General features: G+C 48.4%; 1 protein-coding gene across 1 annotated transcript in view; it reads left to right on the forward strand.

Annotated features, from left to right (window-relative positions):
- Window positions 1-15,054, forward strand: part of prpf4bb (pre-mRNA processing factor 4Bb) — a gene marked incomplete at its 5' end in the record, with an annotated part of 34,693 nt that extends 19,639 nt beyond the window's left edge. The window contains 5 exons of the mRNA XM_079531443.1: window positions 446-599; window positions 2,234-2,348; window positions 2,604-2,755; window positions 8,876-8,962; window positions 11,924-15,054. Of these exons, the coding sequence (XP_079387569.1) occupies window positions 446-599; window positions 2,234-2,348; window positions 2,604-2,755; window positions 8,876-8,962; window positions 11,924-12,127 (712 nt within the window). The remainder of the gene's footprint in view (window positions 1-445; window positions 600-2,233; window positions 2,349-2,603; window positions 2,756-8,875; window positions 8,963-11,923) is intronic.
- Window positions 15,055-20,454: the final 5,400 nt, after the last annotated feature.

Raw genomic sequence — 20,454 nt, forward strand, 5'->3', positions numbered from 1 at the left:
GTGTGTGTGTGTGTGTGTGTGTGTGTGTGTGTGTGTGTGTGTGTGTGTGTGTGTGTGTGTGTGTGTGTGTGTGTGTGTGTGTGTGTGTGTGTGTGTGTGTGTGTGTGTAAAGGGCCCTGGATAAAGGCGTGTATATTGAAAAATAGCAGATCTACAAGCTCATAGCGCGCCACCGAGTGGCACGCTACGAGCTTGTAGGTCTGTTATTTTTTGAAAAATCGAAGAACGACTGACATAGAAACATGTCAGGATGTAGAAGACATTTTTAGAATCTGATCTCGGGTCAAAATGGTTTAACTCCTGTTGTGTTGTTCTCTGCAGCATGAACCTGCAGATCTGATCTACAAGCCCTACATTAAGTCCTGTTGTGTTGTTCTCTGCAGCATGAACCTGAAGATCTGATCTACAAGCCCTACATTAACTCCTGTTGTGTTGTTCTCTGCAGTATGAACCTGCGTGAGGTCCTGAAGAAGTACGGTAAAGACGTGGGTCTTCACATCAAGGCGGTTCGCTCCTACAGCCAACAGCTGTTCCTCGCTCTGAAGCTCCTCAAACGATGCAACATCCTCCACGCTGACATCAAACCTGACAACATCCTGGTGAGTCTGTAGTTCTGACACAACATCCTGGTGAGTCTGTAGTTCTGACATCATCCTGGTGAGTCTGTAGTTCTGACACAACATCCTGGTGAGTCTGTAGTTCTGACACAACATCCTGGTGAGTCTGTAGTTCTGACACAACATCCTGGTGAGTCTGTAGTTCTGACACAACATCCTGGTGAGTCTGTAGTTCTGACACAACATCCTGGTGAGTCTGTAGTTCTGACATCATCCTGGTGAGTCTGTAGTTCTGACACAACATCCTGGTGAGTCTGTAGTTCTGACACAACATCCTGGTGAGTCTGTAGTTCTGACGCAACATCCTGGTGAGTCTGTAGTTCTGACACAACATCCTGGTGAGTCTGTAGTTCTGACACAACATCCTGGTGAGTCTGTAGTTCTGACACAACATCCTGGTGAGTCTGTAGTTCTGACACAACATCCTGGTGAGTCTGTAGTTCTGACACAACATCCTGGTGAGTCTGTAGTTCTGACATCATCCTGGTGAGTCTGTAGTTCTGACATCATCCTGGTGAGTCTGTAGTTCTGACATCATCCTGGTGAGTCTGTAGTTCTGACAACATCCTGGTGAGTCTGTAGTTCTGACATCATCCTGGTGAGTCTGTAGTTCTGACACAACATCCTGGTGAGTCTGTAGTTCTGACATCATCCTGGTGAGTCTGTAGTTATGACATCATCCTGGTGAGTCTGTAGTTCTGACACAACATCCTGGTGAGTCTGTAGTTCTGACATCATCCTGGTGAGTCTGTAGTTCTGACACAACATCCTGGTGAGTCTGTAGTTCTGACATCATCCTGGTGAGTCTGTAGTTCTGACACAACATCCTGGTGAGTCTGTAGTTCTGACAACATCCTGGTGAGTCTGTAGTTCTGACAACATCCTGGTGAGTCTGTAGTTCTGACATCATCCTGGTGAGTCTGTAGTTCTGACATCATCCTGGTGAGTCTGTAGTTCTGACATCATCCTGGTGAGTCCGTAGTTCTGACATCATCCTGGTGAGTCTGTAGTTCTGACACAACATCCTGGTGAGTCTGTAGTTCTGACATCATCCTGGTGAGTCTGTAGTTCTGACATCATCCTGGTGAGTCGGTAGTTCTGACATCATCCTGGTGAGTCTGTAGTTCTGACATCATCCTGGTGAGTCTGTAGTTCTGACACAACATCCTGGTGAGTCTGTAGTTCTGACATCACCTGGTGAGTCTGTAGTTCTGACATCATCCTGGTGAGTCGGTAGTTCTGACATCATCCTGGTGAGTCTGTAGTTCTGACATCATCCTGGTGAGTCTGTAGTTCTGCGTAGCTACCTAGTTCAGGCAGACAACTTGTGAGCGCGCCTACCTGATCAGGTGACTAGATGCAGGTGTTACTCTCATAATGGTGTCCTAATGAAACCTGTGTCTCTCTGTGCTGAAGGTGTTACACTCATAACTGTGTCCTAATGAAACGTGTGTCTCTGGGCTGCAGGTGTTACTCTCATAACTGTCCTAATGAAACCTGTGTCTCTCTGTGCTGCAGGTGTTACTCTCATAACTGTCCTAATGAAACGTGTCTCTGGGCGGCAGGTGTTACTCTCATAATGGTGTCCTAATGAAACATGTGTCTCTGGGCTGCAGGTGAACGAGTCGAAGACCATCCTGAAGCTGTGTGACTTTGGCTCAGCGTCTCACGTGGCCGACAACGACATCACTCCCTACCTGGTGAGCCGGTTCTACAGAGCGCCAGAGATCAGTAAGTACACACTCACACCCTAAACCCTATTCGCGTTAGCGCGCGTGCACATTTTTTGAATTAATGAATGAATTAATACTTACTTTTGCCTTCACTTTCCTATTTGTTATAAATATGAAGTATCACATTTGCTTGATTGCCTGCAGACAGTTTGTGATCGATCAAAATTCAATTAGAAAATTGTGAAATCATGACACTGACTGACACTGTGTGTGTGTGTGTGTGTGTGTGTGTGTGTGTGTGTGTGTCTCTCAGTCATAGGGAAGCCGTACGACTACGGCATCGACATGTGGTCGGTCGGCTGCACTCTGTACGAGCTCTACACCGGGAAGATCCTGTTCGCAGGATCCTCCAACAACCACATGGTCAAACTGGCCATGGATCTGAAGGGCAAGATGCCCAACAAGGTACTGCTTTTACCCCCCAGGGCCTAGACACAAGGTACTGCTTTTACCCCCCAGGGCCTAGACACAAGGTACTGATTTTACTCCCCAGGGCCTAGACACAAGGTACTCCTTTTACCCCCCAGGGCCTAGACACAAGGTACTGATTTTACCCCCCAGGGCCTAGACACAAGGTACTCCTTTTACCCCCCAGGGCCTAGACACAAGGTACTGCTTTTACCCCCCAGGGCCTAGACACAAGGTACTGATGTTACCCCCCAGGGCCTAGACACAAGGTACTGATGTTACCCCCAGGGCCTAGACACAAGGTACTGATGTTACCCCCCAGGGCCTAGACACAAGGTACTCCTTTTACCCCCCAGGGCCTAGACACAAGGTACTGATGTTACCCCCAGGGCCTAGACACAAGGTACTGATGTTACCCCCAGGGCCTAGACACAAGGTACTGATGTTACCCCCAGGGCCTAGACACAAGGTACTGATGTTACCCCCCAGGGCCTAGACACAAGGTACTGATGTTACCCCCCAGGGCCTAGACACAAGGTACTGATGTTACCCCCCAGGGCCTAGACACAAGGTACTGATGTTACCCCCTAGGACCTAGACACAAGGTACTGATGTTACCCCCAGGGCCTAGACACAAGGTACTGCTTTTACCCCCAGGGCCTAGACACAAGGTACTGATGTTACCCCCCAGGACCTAGACACAAGGTACTGATGTTACCCCCTAGGGCCTAGACACAAGGTACTGATGTTACCCTCTAGGGCCTAGACACAAGGTACTCCTTTTACCCCCCAGGGCCTAGACACAAGGTACTGATGTTACCCCCCAGGGCCTAGACACAAGGTACTGATGTTACCCCCCAGGGCCTAGACACAAGGTACTGATGTTACCCCCAGGGTCTAGACACAAGGTACTGCTTTTACCCCCCAGGGCCTAGACACAAGGTACTGATGTTACCCCCCAGGGCCTAGACACAAGGTACTGATGTTACCCCCCAGGGCCTAGACACAAGGTACGGATGTTACCCCCCAGGGCCTAGACACAAGGTACTGATGTTACCCCCAGGGCCTAGACACAAGGTACTGATGTTACCCCCCAGGACCTAGACACAAGGTACTGATGTTACCCCCCAGGGCCTAGACACAAGGTACTGATGCTACCCCCTAGGGCCTAGACACAAGGTACTGATGTTACCCCCCAGGGTCTAGACACAAGGTACTGCTTTTACCCCCTAGGGCCCAGACACAAGGTACTGATGTTACCCCCCAGGGTCTAGACACAAGGTACTGATGTTACCCCCCAGGGCCTAGACACAAGGTACTGATGTTACCCCCCAGGGCCTAGACACAAGGTACTGATGTTACCCCCCAGGGCCTAGACACAAGGTACTGATGTTACCCCCCAGGGCCTAGACACAAGGTACTGATGTTACCCTCTAGGGCCTAGACACAAGGTACTGATGTTACCCCCCAGGACCTAGACACAAGGTACTGATGTTACCCCCCAGGGCCTAGACACAAGGTACTGATGTTACCCCCTAGGGCCCAGACACAAGGTACTGATGTTACCCCCCAGGACCTAGACACAAGGTACTGATGTTACCCCCCAGGGCCTAGACACAAGGTACTGATGTTACCCCCCAGGGTCTAGACACAAGGTACTGATGTTACCCCCCAGGACCTAGACACAAGGTACTGATGTTACCCCCCAGGGCCTAGACACAAGGTACTGATGTTACCCCCCAGGGCCTAGACACAAGGTACTGCTTTTACCCCCCAGGGCCTAGACACAAGGTACTGATGTTACCCCCCAGGGCCTAGACACAAGGTACTGATGTTACCCTCTAGGGCCTAGACACAAGGTACTGATGTTACCCCCCAGGGCCTAGACACAAGGTACTGCTTTTACCCCCCAGGGCCTAGACACAAGGTACTGATGTTACCCCCCAGGGCCTAGACACAAGGTACTGATGTTACCCCCCAGGACCTAGACACAAGGTACTGATGTTACCCCCTAGGGCCTAGACACATGGTACTGATGTTACCCCCCAGGGCCTAGACACAAGGTACTGATGTTACCCCCCAGGGTCTAGACACAAGGTACTGATGTTACCCCCCAGGACCTAGACACAAGGTACTGATGTTACCCCCCAGGGCCTAGACACAAGGTACTGATGTTACCCCCCAGGACCTAGACACAAGGTACTGCTTTTACCCCCTAGGGCCTAGACACAAGGTACTGATGTTACCCCCCAGGGCCTAGACACAAGGTACTGATGTTACCCCCCAGGGCCTAGACACAAGGTACTGATGTTACCCCCCAGGGCCTAGACACAAGGTACTGATGTTACCCCCCAGGGTCTAGACACAAGGTACTGATGTTACCCCCCAGGACCTAGACACAAGGTACTGATGTTACCCCCCAGGGCCTAGACACAAGGTACTGATGTTACCCCCCAGGGCCTAGACACAAGGTACTGCTTTTACCCCCCAGGGCCTAGACACAAGGTACTGATGTTACCCCCCAGGGCCTAGACACAAGGTACTGATGTTACCCTCTAGGGCCTAGACACAAGGTACTGATGTTACCCTCTAGGGCCTAGACACAAGGTACTGCTTTTACCCCCCAGGGCCTAGACACAAGGTACTGCTTTTACCCCCCATGGCCTAGACACAAGGTACTGATGTTACCCCCCAGGACCTAGACACAAGGTACTGATGTTACCCCCCAGGGTCTAGACACAAGGTACTGATGTTACCCCCCAGGGCCTAGACACAAGGTACTGATGTTACCCCCTAGGGCCTAGACACAAGGTACTGATGTTACCCCCCAGGGTCTAGACACAAGGTACTGATGTTACCCCCTAGGGCCTAGACACAAGGTACTGATGTTACCCTCTAGGGCCTAGACACAAGGTACTGATGTTACCCCCCAGGGCCTAGACACAAGGTACTGATGCTACCCCCTAGGGCCCAGACACAAGGTACTGATGTTACCCTCTAGGGCCTAGACACAAGGTACTGATGTTACCCTCTAGGGCCTAGACACAAGGTACTCCTTTTACCCCCCAGGGCCTAGACACAAGGTACTGCTTTTACCCCCTAGGACCTAGACACAAGGTACTGATGTTACCCCCCAGGGCCTAGACACAAGGTACTGCTTTTACCCCCCAGGACCTAGACACAAGGTACTGATGTTACCCCCCAGGGCCTAGACACAAGGTACTGCTTTTACCCCCCAGGGCCTAGACACAAGGTACTGATGTTACCCTCTAGGGCCTAGACACAAGGTACTGATGTTACCCCCCAGGGCCTAGACACAAGGTACTGCTTTTACCCCCCAGGGCCTAGACACAAGGTACTGATGTTACCCCCCAGGGCCTAGACACAAGGTACTGATGTTACCCCCCAGGGCCTAGACACAAGGTACTGATGTTACCCTCTAGGGCCTAGACACAAGGTACTGATGTTACCCCCAGGGCCTAGACACAAGGTACTGATGTTACCCCCAGGGCCTAGACACAAGGTACTGCTTTTACCCCCCAGGGCCTAGACACAAGGTACTGCTTTTACCCCCCAGGGCCTAGACACAAGGTACTGATGTTACCCCCCAGGGTCTAGACACAAGGTACTGCTTTTACCCCCCAGGGCCTAGACACAAGGTACTGATGTTACCCCCTAGGGCCTAGACACAAGGTACTGATGTTACCCCCCAGGGCCTAGACACAAGGTACTGCTTTTACCCCCCAGGGCCTAGACACAAGGTACTGATGTTACCCCCCAGGGCCTAGACACAAGGTACTGATGTTACCCCCCAGGGCCTAGACACAAGGTACTGATGTTACCCCCCAGGGCCTAGACACAAGGTACTGATGATACCCCCCACGGCCTAGACATAAGGTACTGATGTTACCCCCAGGGCCTAGACACAAGGTACTGATGTTACCCCCCAGGGCCTAGACACAAGGTACTGATGTTACCCCCCAGGGCCTAGACACAAGGTACTGATGTTACCCTCTAGGGCCTAGACACAAGGTACTGCTTTTACCCCCCAGGGCCTAGACACAAGGTACTGATGTTACCCCCAGGGCCTAGACACAAGGTACTGCTTTTACCCCCCAGGGCCTAGACACAAGGTACTGATGTTACCCCCCAGGACCTAGACACAAGGTACTGATGTTACCCCCCAGGGCCTAGACACAAGGTACTGATGTTACCCCCAGGGCCTAGACACAAGGTACTGATGTTACCCCCCAGGGTCTAGACACAAGGTACTGATGTTACCCCCCAGGGCCTAGACACAAGGTACTGATGTTACCCCCCAGGGCCTAGACACAAGGTACTGCTTTTACCGCCCAGGGCCTAGACACAAGGTACTGCTTTTACCCCCCAGGGCCTAGACACAAGGTACTGCTTTTACCCCCCAGGGCCTAGACACAAGGTACTGCTTTTACCGCCCAGGTAGAGGCACCATATAATCAGTAGCATAATTGGAATCGGCCATAAAAATGCCAGATTGGTATCAAAATAATCACCAGCTAAAAAATCTAAAATAAAAAATCCTCAATGACTTCAATGTAAATCAAGTGTCTAGAACAGTGGTTCTCAACCTAGAACAGTGGTTCTCAACCTAGAACAGTGGTTCTCAACCTAGAACAGGTTCTCAACCTTTTTACACCAAGTACCACCACCGCCAAACGGGTGTGCACGTTTGGCGGAAATTAGGGTTGGGTGACGATACGAATCTATCGTCAATCTGAATGTACGAGAGTCCAATGTACGAGAGTCCAATGTACGAGAGTCCAATCGCCCAATATTTTTATTAGGCGATTTTTCGGGACGATTTTTTTCTTTTGGGCCGGGTGGAAAACCCCTCCTCCGTTATAATGGTATGCTCCCAGTCCCCGCACCGCAGCATCGGGGAACACTCTGGCAGCCAGAGTAAAGGCTGGGAGGGACCGAGCCGAGGGAGGCTACTGTACTGTAGCCTACATGTTGTTTATGCTCCGGAGTCCAGACCCATGCAGTTTAATAATATACAGTCACAACAGAATGCACACTGCTGTCTCGTGTCTCATCACAATCCCAATGCGCCACCCGTGAAGTCGGGGGGAAAATAAAAAACAGGCTGCTAGTGTTAGTGTAGGGTCGGGGATCGTTAGCTTAGCGCTTAGCTTAGCGTGTAGCTACTGATTCAACCCACTGATTGAACTTCATCTCCGCCTGTAATCTAGGTTATTTTTTTATTGACAACGTGAACGAACCCCGACACCAGCTTGTGGATCAGCCTCCCCGACGGTGCGGGGAGGCAAGAGTTCTCCGGGGAGGAGGAGAAGTTACCAGGGCAGGCTACATGTTGCTGCGGCTAACAACACTGTCACCAGCCAGTGGTTGTGATGTTAGCTTGGCTTGCAGCTGCTTGTCCGTTCCAACTTCACTTCATCTCCACCTGTTAACTTATTATTTTTTTTGTTACCCTTGCTGCGCAGCTGCGCAGCTGCGCTGCAAAAATAGACGGATCTACAAGCTCTCAACGCGTAGCGAACGGCGCTGCAAAAACAGGCAGGACGCGGCGCCTTGAGAACTTGTAGATCTGGCTTTTTTGCGACCTGTAGTGAGCTGTTCTCACTTTACTTTTATGACACGAATATATCGTCCATCGGCGATTTTTGGACAAACGATGGGCGATTGAAAACAATTGGCATATCGCCCAACCTTAGCGGAAATCTGCGGTTATTGATGCTTTTTTGGCGGTTTTATGATGGATTTCGGGTACATATATATATATATATACTGTTATCAAAATTATAATGACAATATGACCACCATTATTTCCCCTCCCCACACAAGCCCTTATTTCCCCCCCACACAAGCCCTTATTGGCCCCCACATAAGCCCTTATTGTGTGTGTGTGTGTGTGTGTGTGTGTGTGTGTGTGTGTGTGTGTGTGTGTGTGTGTGTGTGTGTGTGTGTGTGTGTGTGTGTGTGTGTGTGTGTGTGTGTGTGTGTGTGTGTGTGTGTGTGTGTGTGTGTGTGTGTGTGTGTGTGTGTGTGTGTGTGTGTGTGTGTGTGTGTGTGTGTATTCCAGACAGATGAACTGATGTGTGTTTCCTTCCCCAGATGATCCGTAAAGGTCTGTTCAAAGACCAGCACTTCGACCAGAACCTCAACTTCCTGTACATCGAAGTGGACAAAGTGACCGAGAGGGTTAGTTTCCTCTTCCTGTCCTCCTAACTTCCTCTTCCTGTCCTCCTAACGTCCTCTCCACCAGTGTTGTTTTCGTCGACTACCTTTTTCCCACTGACAAAAACGACATTAAAAACGAAATGGTGGAGAAACACTGCTCTCCACTCCTCCTAAAGCACAACACTGCTCTCCACTCCTCCTAAAGCACAACACTGCTCTCCACTCCTCCTAAAGCACAACACTGCTCTCCACTCCTCCTAAAGCACAACACTGCTCTCCACTCCTCCTAAAGCACAACACTGCTCTCCACTCCTCCTAAAGCACAACACTGCTCTCCACTCCTCCTAAAGCACAACACTGCTCTCCACTCCTCCTAAAGCACAACACTGCTCTCCACTCCTCCTAAAGCACAACACTGCTCTCCACTCCTCCTAAAGCACAACACTGCTCTCCACTCCTCCTAAAGCACAACACTGCTCTCCACTCCTCCTAAAGCACAACACTGCTCTCCACTCCTCCTAAAGGAGGAGCACAACACTGCTCTCCACTCCTCCTAAAGGCGATGGTGTCTTTGACCATAGACGATACAGGGCCAGACGATGGTGTCTTTGACCATAGACGATACAGGGCCAGGCGATGGTGTCTTTGACCATAGACGATACAGGGCCAGGCGATGGTGTCTTTGACCATAGACGATACAGGGCCAGGCGATGGTGTCTTTGACCATAGACGATACAGGGCCAGGCGATGGTGTCTTTGACCATAGACGATACAGGGCCAGGCGATGGTGTCTTTGACCATAGACGATACAGGGCCAGGCGATGGTGTCTTTGACCATAGACGATACAGGGCCAGGCGATGGTGTCTTGGACCATAGACGATACAGGGCCAGGCGATGGTGTCTTTGACCATAGACGATACAGGGCCAGGCGATGGTGTCTTTGACCATAGACGATACAGGGCCAGGCGATGGTGTCTTTGACCATAGACGATACAGGGCCAGGCGATGGTGTCTTTGACCATAGACGATACAGGGCCAGGCGATGGTGTCTTTGACCATAGACGATACAGGGCCAGGCGATGGTGTCTTTGACCATAGACGATACAGGGCCAGGCGATGGTGTCTTGGACCATAGACGATACAGGGCCAGGCGATGGTGTCTTTGACCATAGACGATACAGGGCCAGGCGATGGTGTCTTTGACCATAGACGATACAGGGCCAGGCGATGGTGTCTTTGACCATAGACGATACAGGGCCAGGCGATGGTGTCTTTGACCATAGACGATACAGGGCCAGGCGATGGTGTCTTTGACCATAGACGATACAGGGCCAGGCGATGGTGTCTTTGACCATAGACGATACAGGGCCAGGCGATGGTGTCTTTGTATTACAATGTCTACGTATGTGATGTGTTACCTTGTGTGACCAGATTTGACTGAGAGCCTGCCATCGCGCAAATTCCAGCTTTTCACCAGAGGAGAAAAACTTGTTTTTATCCAAAGTGAGTTAATAGCACAGGCAGACTCTTCACATACTAGAGCATGTCTGAAATAAGTGTCAGAGCTGAAATTGGCATGTAAATATGAAATAAATGCTTAAACATGTAGCTAGGTGTAATGTTAGACCACAGAAGACATGTAAATATGAAATAAATGCTTGAACATGTTGCTAGGTGTAATGTTAGAGACCACAGAAGACATGAAATAAATGCTTAAACATGTAGCTAGGTGTAATGTTAGACCACAGAAGACATGTAAATATGAAATAAATGCTTAAACATGTAGCTAGGTGTAATGTTAGACCACAGAAGACATGTAAATATGAAATAAATGCTTGAACATGTAGCTAGGTGTAATGTTAGAGACCACAGAAGACATGAAATAAATGCTTAAACATGTAGCTAGGTGTAATGTTAGAGACCACAGAAGACATGTAAATATGAAATAAATGCTTAAACATGTAGCTAGGTGTAATGTTAGAGTCCACAGAAGACATGTAAATATGAAATAAATGCTTAAACATGTAGCTAGGTGTAATGTTAGAGTCCACAGAAGACATGTAAATATGAAATAAATGCTTAAACATGTAGCTAGGTGTAATGTTAGAGTCCACAGAAGTGAACCTTTCAAGCCTGTTTTCTCAACTCGCTGTTTCTCTGCAAGACATTACTCTATAAGCCATATCTCCAAAACTGGTGGGTCAAACTGAACAACCAATATGTCCATTTGAAGCCCTGCTTTCATATGACATGACAAAAACAAAAATTCAAAACAATCCAATGGCAGCCCCTCAGTCAAATTTGGTCACTTGTGTTGTCCTTGCTTACTGTAAATCGTTCTGGATTGAGAAGTTCTGCTAAATGCCTACATTGTTTCATTTCAATCAATGTTGTTTTTGGCAGCAAATTGTTTTGAATAGTTTTCATTTAGTTTTAGTCACCTTTTAGTCACCTGGAATGTTTTAGTGTTAGTCTAGTTTTAGTCGACTAAATCTACTGTTTTATTCAAAATGTAACAAAATTTTTGGCGGTCCTTGATGCCGTCGTAATGACTGATTTTTTCACTTGCTGAAAATAGACGATCTACAAGCTCACAACGCGTCGCAGCGCGACGCGTTGTGAGCTTGTAGATCGTCTATTTTCAGCATGCAACTAATTATAAAATGACTTATACTGGATCTCTTGTCCACTAGTCCCTTTGTCCACTAGTCCCCTAGTCTAGTTTGTATTTGTTGACTAAATTGTCAGTATATCTAGTCTTAGTTTTAATCATAGCATTTAGTTTTTGTCAGTGGAAAAAGATAGTCGACGAACATCTTTCGTCTTGGTTTTAGACGGCGAGAAAACAACTCTGATTTCAATCTGACCTCCTGACTAACTGTGTTTTTGGCTCCACCTACAGGAGAAGGTGACGGTGATGAGCACCATCAACCCCACCAAGGACCTCCTGACTAACTGTGTGTTTTTGGCTCCACCTACAGGAGAAGGTGACGGTGATGAGCACCATCAACCCCACCAAGGACCTCCTGACCGACATGGTGGGAGGCCAGCGGCTGCCCGAGGACCAGCGGAAGAAGGTCCTGACGCTCAAAGACCTGATCGACGGCACGCTGATGCTGGACCCGGCCAAACGCATCAGCATCAACCAGGCCCTGCAGCACCCATTTATACAGGAGAAGATCTGACCCAGCCCCTTCATCCAGGAGAAGATATGCCCGCTGACCCAGCCCCTTCATCCAGGAGAAGATATGCCCGCTGACCCAGCCCCTTCATCCAGGAGAAGATATGCCCGCTGACCCAGCCCCTTCATCCAGGAGAAGATATGCCCCAACACCCCTTTATACAGTAGATCTGACCCAGCCCCACATCAGCGCCCCCTTCAAACCTGGTCTGGGCAGCATTCCTTTTCGGGTTTTAAGATCCAGTCGGGAGCGGATGATATCGTTACGTCAAGTTGTAGTCATTGTTTTGTAGTCATCAGGATGATATCGTTACGTCATGTAGTCATCAGGATGATGTCATTACGATGTAAGTTACCATCCTGATGACTACAAAACAATGACTACAACATGACGTAACGACATCATCCTGATGACTACAAAACAATGACTACAAAACAATGACTACAACATGACGTAACGACATCATCCTGATGACTACAAAACAATGACTACAACATGACGTAACGACATCCTGATGACTACAAAACAATGACTACAACATGACATAACGATATCATCCTGATGACTACAAAACAATGACTACAACATGACATAACGATATCATCCTGATGACTACAAAACAATGACTACAACATGACATAACGACATCATCCTGATGACTACAAAACAATGACTACAAAACAATGACTACAACATGACGTAACGACATCCTGATGACTACAAAACAATGACTACAACATGACATAACGATATCATCCTGATGACTACAAAACAATGACTACAACATGACATAACGACATCATCCTGATGACTACAAAACAATGACTACAACATGACATAACGATATCATCCTGATGACTACAAAACAATGACTACAACATGACATAACGACATCATCCTGATGACTACAAAACAATGACTACAACATGACATAACGATATCATCCTGATGACTACAAAACAATGACTACAACATGACATAACGACATCATCCTGATGACTACAAAACAATGACTACAAAACAATGACTACAACATGACATAACGACATCATCCTGATGACTACAAAACAATGACTACAAAACAATGACTACAACATGACATAACGACATCATCCGCTGCCGACCGGATCACACAGGGCGATTTAGTAACACACACACACCAGGCTTTCATCCAGGAGAAGATATGCCCCAAGCTCCCTTTCATCCAGGAGAAGATATGCCCCAAGCTCCCCTTCATCCAGGAGAAGATATGCCCCAAGCTCCCCTCCATCCAGGAGAAGATATGCCCCAAGCTCCCCTTCATCCAGGAGAAGATATGCCCCAAGCTCCCCTTCATCCAGGAGAAGATATTCCCCCACGCCACACACACCGACACCCTTCCAGAGCAGAACACACACAGACTTCTGTTTGAGAATGCTATGGATTTTATTTCTCTTTATTTTTTTTCATTATTGTACATAAGCCACTGAAATACGTAGCCATCAGTGTGTGTGTGCGTGATAGTCGTCGTGAACACTTGCCCCCTCCCTCTCCCCCCCCCTCTCTCCCATCCCCACAACGACAAAGTTATGGACTTTTTTTCTATTTAAACTGGCATTGAAGAAAGAAAAGAAGGAAAGAAGAATTCCTGTAAATATGTCTATTATTATTATTATCGCATAATTAATGCTGAGTGTCAGTTTAGTGGGTTTTTTAGTTTATTTTTTCTTCATCGTAGTTGCAAATATCAAACATACACACGTCGCTCTGAGGCGAGGCGCCGGCGTTCACACACGTCGCTCTGAGGCGAGGCGACTGCGTTCACACACGTCACTGCGAGGCGACGGCGTTCACACACATCGCTCTGAGGCGAGGCGACTGCGTTCACACGTCACTGCGAGGCGACGGCGTTCACACACATCGCTCTGAGGCGAGGCGTTCACACACGTCGCTCTGAGGTGAGGCGTTCACACACGTCGCTCTGAAGCGAGGCGTTCACACACGTCGCTCTGAGGCGAGGCGACGGCGTTCACACACATCGCTCTGAGGCGAGGCGTTCACACACGTCGCTCTGAGGCGACGGCGTTCACACACGTCGCTCTGAGGCGAGGCGACTGCGTTCACACACTTTTCTGTGTGTGCTCCGAGTTCTGTGACACGTGTGTGTGCATCAATGCCCCCCCCCCCCCCCCCCCCCCCCCTCCTCTCTTAATGGTCTGCACGTCTGGGGACTCTACCTTCACAGGTGTTAACGATTTTAACGAGGGCTCTGTTCCATTCTGGTCAAACAGAGTTTAACGAAGGCTCTGTTCCATTCTGGTCAAACAGAGTCTAACGAAGGCTCTGTTCCATTCTGGTCAAACAGAGTTTAACGAAGGCTCTGTTCCATTCTGGTCCACCAGGGTCTAACGAAGGCTCTGTTCCATTCTGGTCAAACAGAGTCTAACGAAGGCTCTGTTCCATTCTGGTCAAACAGAGTCTAACGAAGGCTCTGTTCCATTCTGGTCCACCAGGGTCTAACGAAGGCTCTGTTCCATTCTGGTCCACCAGGGTCTAACGAAGGCTCTGTTCCATTCTGGTCCAACAGGGTCTAACGAAGGCTCTGTTCCATTCTGGTCAAACAGAGTCTAACGAAGGCTCTGTTCCATTCTGGTCAAACAGAGTCTAACGAAGGCTCTGTTCCATTCTGGTCCACCAGGGTCTAACGAAGGCTCTGTTCCATTCTGGTCCAACAGGGTCTAACGAAGGCTCTGTTCCATTCTGGTCCACCAGGGTCTAACGAAGGCTCTGTTCCATTCTGGTCCAACAGGGTCTAACGAAGGCTCTGTTCCATTCTGGTCAAACAGAGTCTAACGAAGGCTCTGTTCCATTCTGGTCCAACAGGGTCTAACGAAGGCTCTGTTCCATTCTGGTCAAACAGAGTCTAACGAAGGCTCTGTTCCATTCTGGTCAAACAGAGTCTAACGAAGGCTCTGTTCCATTCTGGTCCACCAGGGTCTGTTCCATTCTGGTCAAACAGAGTCTAACGAAGGCTCTGTTCCATTCTGGTCAAACAGAGTCTAACGAAGGCTCTGTTCCATTCTGGTCAAACAGAGTCTAACGAAGGCTCTGTTCCATTCTGGTCAAACAGAGTCTAACGAAGGCTCTGTTCCATTCTGGTCCACCAGGGTCTAACGAAGGCTCTGTTCCATTCTGGTCCAACAGGGTCTAACGAAGGCTCTGTTCCATTCTGGTCAAACAGAGTCTAACGAAGGCTCTGTTCCATTCTGGTCCACCAGGGTCTAACGAAGGCTCTGTTCCATTCTGGTCCACCAGGGTCTAACGAAGGCTCTGTTCCATTCTGGTCAAACAGAGTCTAACGAAGGCTCTGTTCCATTCTGGTCCACCAGGGTCTGTTCCATTCTGGTCAAACAGAGTCTAACGAAGGCTCTGTTCCATTCTGGTCAAACAGAGTCTAACGAAGGCTCTGTTCCATTCTGGTCAAACAGAGTCTAACGAAGGCTCTGTTCCATTCTGGTCAAACAGAGTTTAACGAAGGCTCTGTTCCATTCTGGTCCACCAGAGTCTAACGAAGGCTCTGTTCCATTCTGGTCCACCAGGGTCTAACGAAGGCTCTGTTCCATTCTGGTCCACCAGGGTCTAACGAAGGCTCTGTTCCATTCTGGTCAAACAGAGTCTAACGAAGGCTCTGTTCCATTCTGGTCCACCAGGGTCTAACGAAGGCTCTGTTCCATTCTGGTCAAACAGAGTCTAACGAAGGCTCTGTTCCATTCTGGTCAAACAGAGTCTAACGAAGGCTCTGTTCCATTCTGGTCAAACAGAGTCTAACGAAGGCTCTGTTCCATTCTGGTCAAACAGAGTCTAACGAAGGCTCTGTTCCATTCTGGTCCAACAGAGTCAGGGTGCTGCTGTTCTGTTGAGAACACTCCGATACCCCCAGTGGGTCCAAATGGAACCCTATTGTGGCTCTGTAACTGAGAGTGGAACACATGTGTACCATGAGTATGACAACCTCATTGCTGTGGCGAACCTCCACCGCCAACAAACAAACCTCCACCGCCAACAAAAACTGAACTGGCAAAAAAAAATGGAGGCGTCTACCTTCCTTTCTGTGTCTGTGGAGATACAGACGGCCCAGAGACGAAGGAGGAGTCTACCTTCCTTTCTGTGTCTGTGGAGATACAGACGGCCCAGAGACGAAGGAGGAGTCTACCTTCCTTTCTGTGTCTGTGGAGATACAGACGGCCCAGAGACGAAGGAGGAGTCTACCTTCCTTTCTGTGTCTGTGGAGATACAGACGGCCCAGAGACGAAGGAGGAGTCTACCTTCCTTTCTGTGTCTGTGGAGATACAGACGGCCCAGAGACGAAGGAGGAGTCTACCTTCCTTTCTGTGTCTGTGGAGATACAGACGGCCCAGAGACGAAGGAGGAGTCTACCTTCCTTTCCCCAGGCGTTAGGCCTACATTCAGTCATCATGGTCTAAATGGACCCATATGTACGTATTGCTGTAAATCCGTTGACAGAATCTTTTTTTATTAATTTTTTTTGAAAGGCGCGCAGCAGTTTTTCTGTTGGTGAACAGATCAATACTTCACGGTTGGTGGTCCCCCCCCCCCCCCCCCCAAGGTCCTCCCCCCCCCAAGGTCCTCTCCCCCCAAGGTCCTCCCCCCCGCAAGGTCCTCTCCCCCCAAGGTCCTCCCCCCCCCCCCCCAAGGTCCTCTCCCCCCAAGGTCCCGGCTCTTTTAGGCTCTCAGATTTTAAGTGCCTCCCGTTAACGAGCCTCGTTTGTTACTCCAACCAACCAACCAATGGCAGCCTGTTCTGTATCTGTCCTCCAACCAACCAACCAATGACAGCATTGTCGACGCCCCCTCTGTATCCGTTGTCCTATCACAACACTGTACATATTCTATTGTTAGCATTGTTTCATGTTTTTTTTATTTTATTTTTATTTTTTTTCCCATTAAAGTGGTAAAAATTGTGATTTCAATAAAGATCTTAGTTGTGAAATGAAGCTCCACCTTCAGTGTAACACAACTTTTAGTAATAAAAAAAAACATTTAATATTCGATAGTGTTTGATTTGTTTAAAATACATTGTTTGACCTGTAGACAGCTATGTGTGTCCCTGGGTCTGTCCCTGTGTCCCTGGCTGTGTCCCTGTGTCCCTGGCTGTGTCCCTGTGTCCCTAACCTATAGAGCGTCGCAGTCCCGCCCCCTACCATGGACCAGGAAATGAAACCCAATGCATTATTCTCATAGACATTTCTTAAAGTATTTATTTAAAGACGGTTACGCCGCGGACAAAGCCAACTCGAGTCGTGACAACTCATGACGACACAAACAATATTTTGGACCAAACAAATAATTACAAAGAAGAAAAACAACAAAAAAAGTGTTGTAACCTTCCGTTTTTTCTTCTTTCTAATTATTTTTTCGGCCCCAAAAATTGTTTGTGTCATGATTTGTCACGACTCGAGTTGGCTTTGTCCGCGGCGTAAACGTCTTTAAATAAATACTTTCTGAAATGTCTGAGGAAAATGAACGGAGAATCATTTCCTGGTCCATGGTAAGGGGCGGGACTGCGACGCTCTATAGACAGCTATGTGTGTCGCTGGGTATGACGCTCTATAGACAGCTATGTGTGTGGCTGGGTATGTCCTCTATAGACAGCTATGTGTGTGGCTGGGTATGTCCTCTATAGACAGCTATGTGTGTGGCTGGGTATGTCCTCTATAGACAGCTATGTGTGTGGCTGGGTATGACGCTCTATAGACAGCTATGTGTGTCGCTGGGTATGTCGCTCTATAGACAGCTATGTGTGTGGCTGGGTATGACGCCCTATAGACAGCTATGTGTGTCGCTGGGTATGTCGCTCTATAGACAGCTATGTGTGTGGCTGGGTATGTCGCTCTATAGACAGCTATGTGTGTCGCTGGGTATGTCGCTCTATAGACAGCTATGTGTGTGGCTGGGTATGACGCCCTATAGACAGCTATGTGTGTCGCTGGGTATGTCGCTCTATAGACAGCTATGTGTGTGGCTGGGTATGTCGCTCTATAGACAGCTATGTGTGTGGCTGGGTATGACGCTCTATAGACAGCTATGTGTGTGGCTGGGTATGACGCTCTATAGACAGCTATGTGTGTGGCTGGGTATGTCGCTCTATAGACAGCTATGTGTGTGGCTGGGTATGACGCTCTATAGACAGCTATGTGTGTGGCTGGGTATGACGCTCTATAGACAGCTATGTGTGTGGCTGGGTATGGCGCTCTATAGACAGCTATGTGTGTGGCTGGGTATGTCCGCTATGCTCTATAGACAGCTATGTGTGTGGCTGGGTATGACGCTCTATAGACAGCTATGTGTGTGGCTGGGTATGACGCTCTATAGACAGCTATGTGTGTGGCTGGGTATGTCCGCTATGCTCTATAGACAGCTATGTGTGTGGCTGGGTATGTCCGCTATGCTCTATAGACAGCTATGTGTGCGGCTGGGTATGTCCGCTATGCTCTATAGACAGCTATGTGTGTGGCTGGGTATGTCCGCTATGCTCTATAGACAGCTATGTGTGTGGCTGGGTATGTCCGCTATGCTCTATAGACAGCTATGTGTGTGGCTGGGTATGTCCGCTATGCTCTATAGACAGCTATGTGTGTGGCTGGGTATGTCCGCTATGCTCTATAGACAGCTATGTGTGTGGCTGGGTATGTCCGCTATGCTCTATAGACAGCTATGTGTGTGGCTGGGTATGTCCGCTATGCTCTATAGACAGCTATGTGTGTGGCTGGGTATGTCCGCTATGCTCTATAGACAGCTATGTGTGTGGCTGGGTATGTCCGCTATAGCATTTTTTTTAAATGAAACCTTTGAACAGGCATTACTCATGTCTCGTTTGCCCAAAAGTGATGGCACTTGTTTCCATGTGTTCTTTGACCAGTAAGCTCCGCCCTTTTGAGCAGAAAAATGCTTTATACCCGATTTTCTACCTGGGTCTACACACAATTCTACGTTCTACACACAATCTATGGACCGTTATCTGAAACCCCAGTTGAATACAAGTTTTTACGTGAAAAAATTTACAGCAAACACACTGTAGAAATGGTTGATGATCCTCAAAAGATACATAATTATCATCACAAACACTGAATGATGTTGCTGTTAACAATATAGAACAACTGATTGTGTCCGGATGACGCGTGCTGTAACTTCTTTGTCGAGCTTGGGCGGCCAATCGCCTTCCTGGATTCTCTGTGCATAGGAAGACGTCCCCGCCTCCAGTGTGGGGGTCTCCGCCTCCAGCCAATCAGGTAAGCCCCTCCCCTGACTACCTTTTAACCTTTCAGGCCACGACCAGCCCCCCTCGAAGGGCCCCTGGGAGGGAGTCAGAACTACAGACTCACTCCCAATCTAAACTATGGAATGAACTTCCCATTGCAGTCAGAACTACAGACTCACTCCCAATCTAAACTATGGAATGAACTTCCCATTACAGTCAGAACTACAGACTCACTCCCAATCTAAACTATGGAATGAACTTCCCATTGCAGTCAGAACTACAGACTCACTCCCAATCTAAACTATGGAATGAACTTCCCATTGCAGTCAGAACTACAGAGTCACTCCCAATCTAAACTATGGAATGAACTTCCCATTGCAGTCAGAACTACAGACTCACTCCCAATCTAAACTATGGAATGAACTTCCCATTACAATCAGAACTACAGACTCACTCCCAATCTAAACTATGGAATGAACTTCCCATTGCAGTCAGAACTACAGACTCACTCCCAATCTAAACTATGGAATGAACTTCCCATTGCAGTCAGAACTACAGACTCACTCCCGATCTAAACTATGGAATGAACTTCCCATTGCAGTCAGAACTACAGACTCACTCCCGATCTAAACTATGGAATGAACTTCCCATTGCAGTCAGAACTACAGACTCACTCCCAATCTAAACTATGGAATGAACTTCCCATTACAATCAGAACTACAGACTCACTCCCAATCTAAACTATGGAATGAACTTCCAATTGCAGTCAGAACTACAGACTCACTCCCAATTTAAACTATGGAATGAACTTCCCATTGCAGTCAGAACTACAGACTCACTCCCAATTTAAACTATGGAATGAACTTCCCATTGCAGTCAGAACTACAGACTCACTCCCAATCTAAACTATGGAATGAACTTCCCATTGCAGTCAGAACTACAGACTCATTCCCAATCTAAACTATGGAATGAACTTCCCATTGCAGTCAGAACTGCAGACTCACTCCCAATCTAAACTATGGAATGAACTTCCCATTGCAGTCAGAACTACAGACTCACTCCCAATCTAAAC

Source organism: Electrona antarctica, assembly GCF_951216825.1.
Source record: "Electrona antarctica genome assembly, contig: scaffold_244, whole genome shotgun sequence".
Taxonomy (NCBI): Eukaryota; Metazoa; Chordata; class Actinopteri; order Myctophiformes; family Myctophidae; genus Electrona; species Electrona antarctica.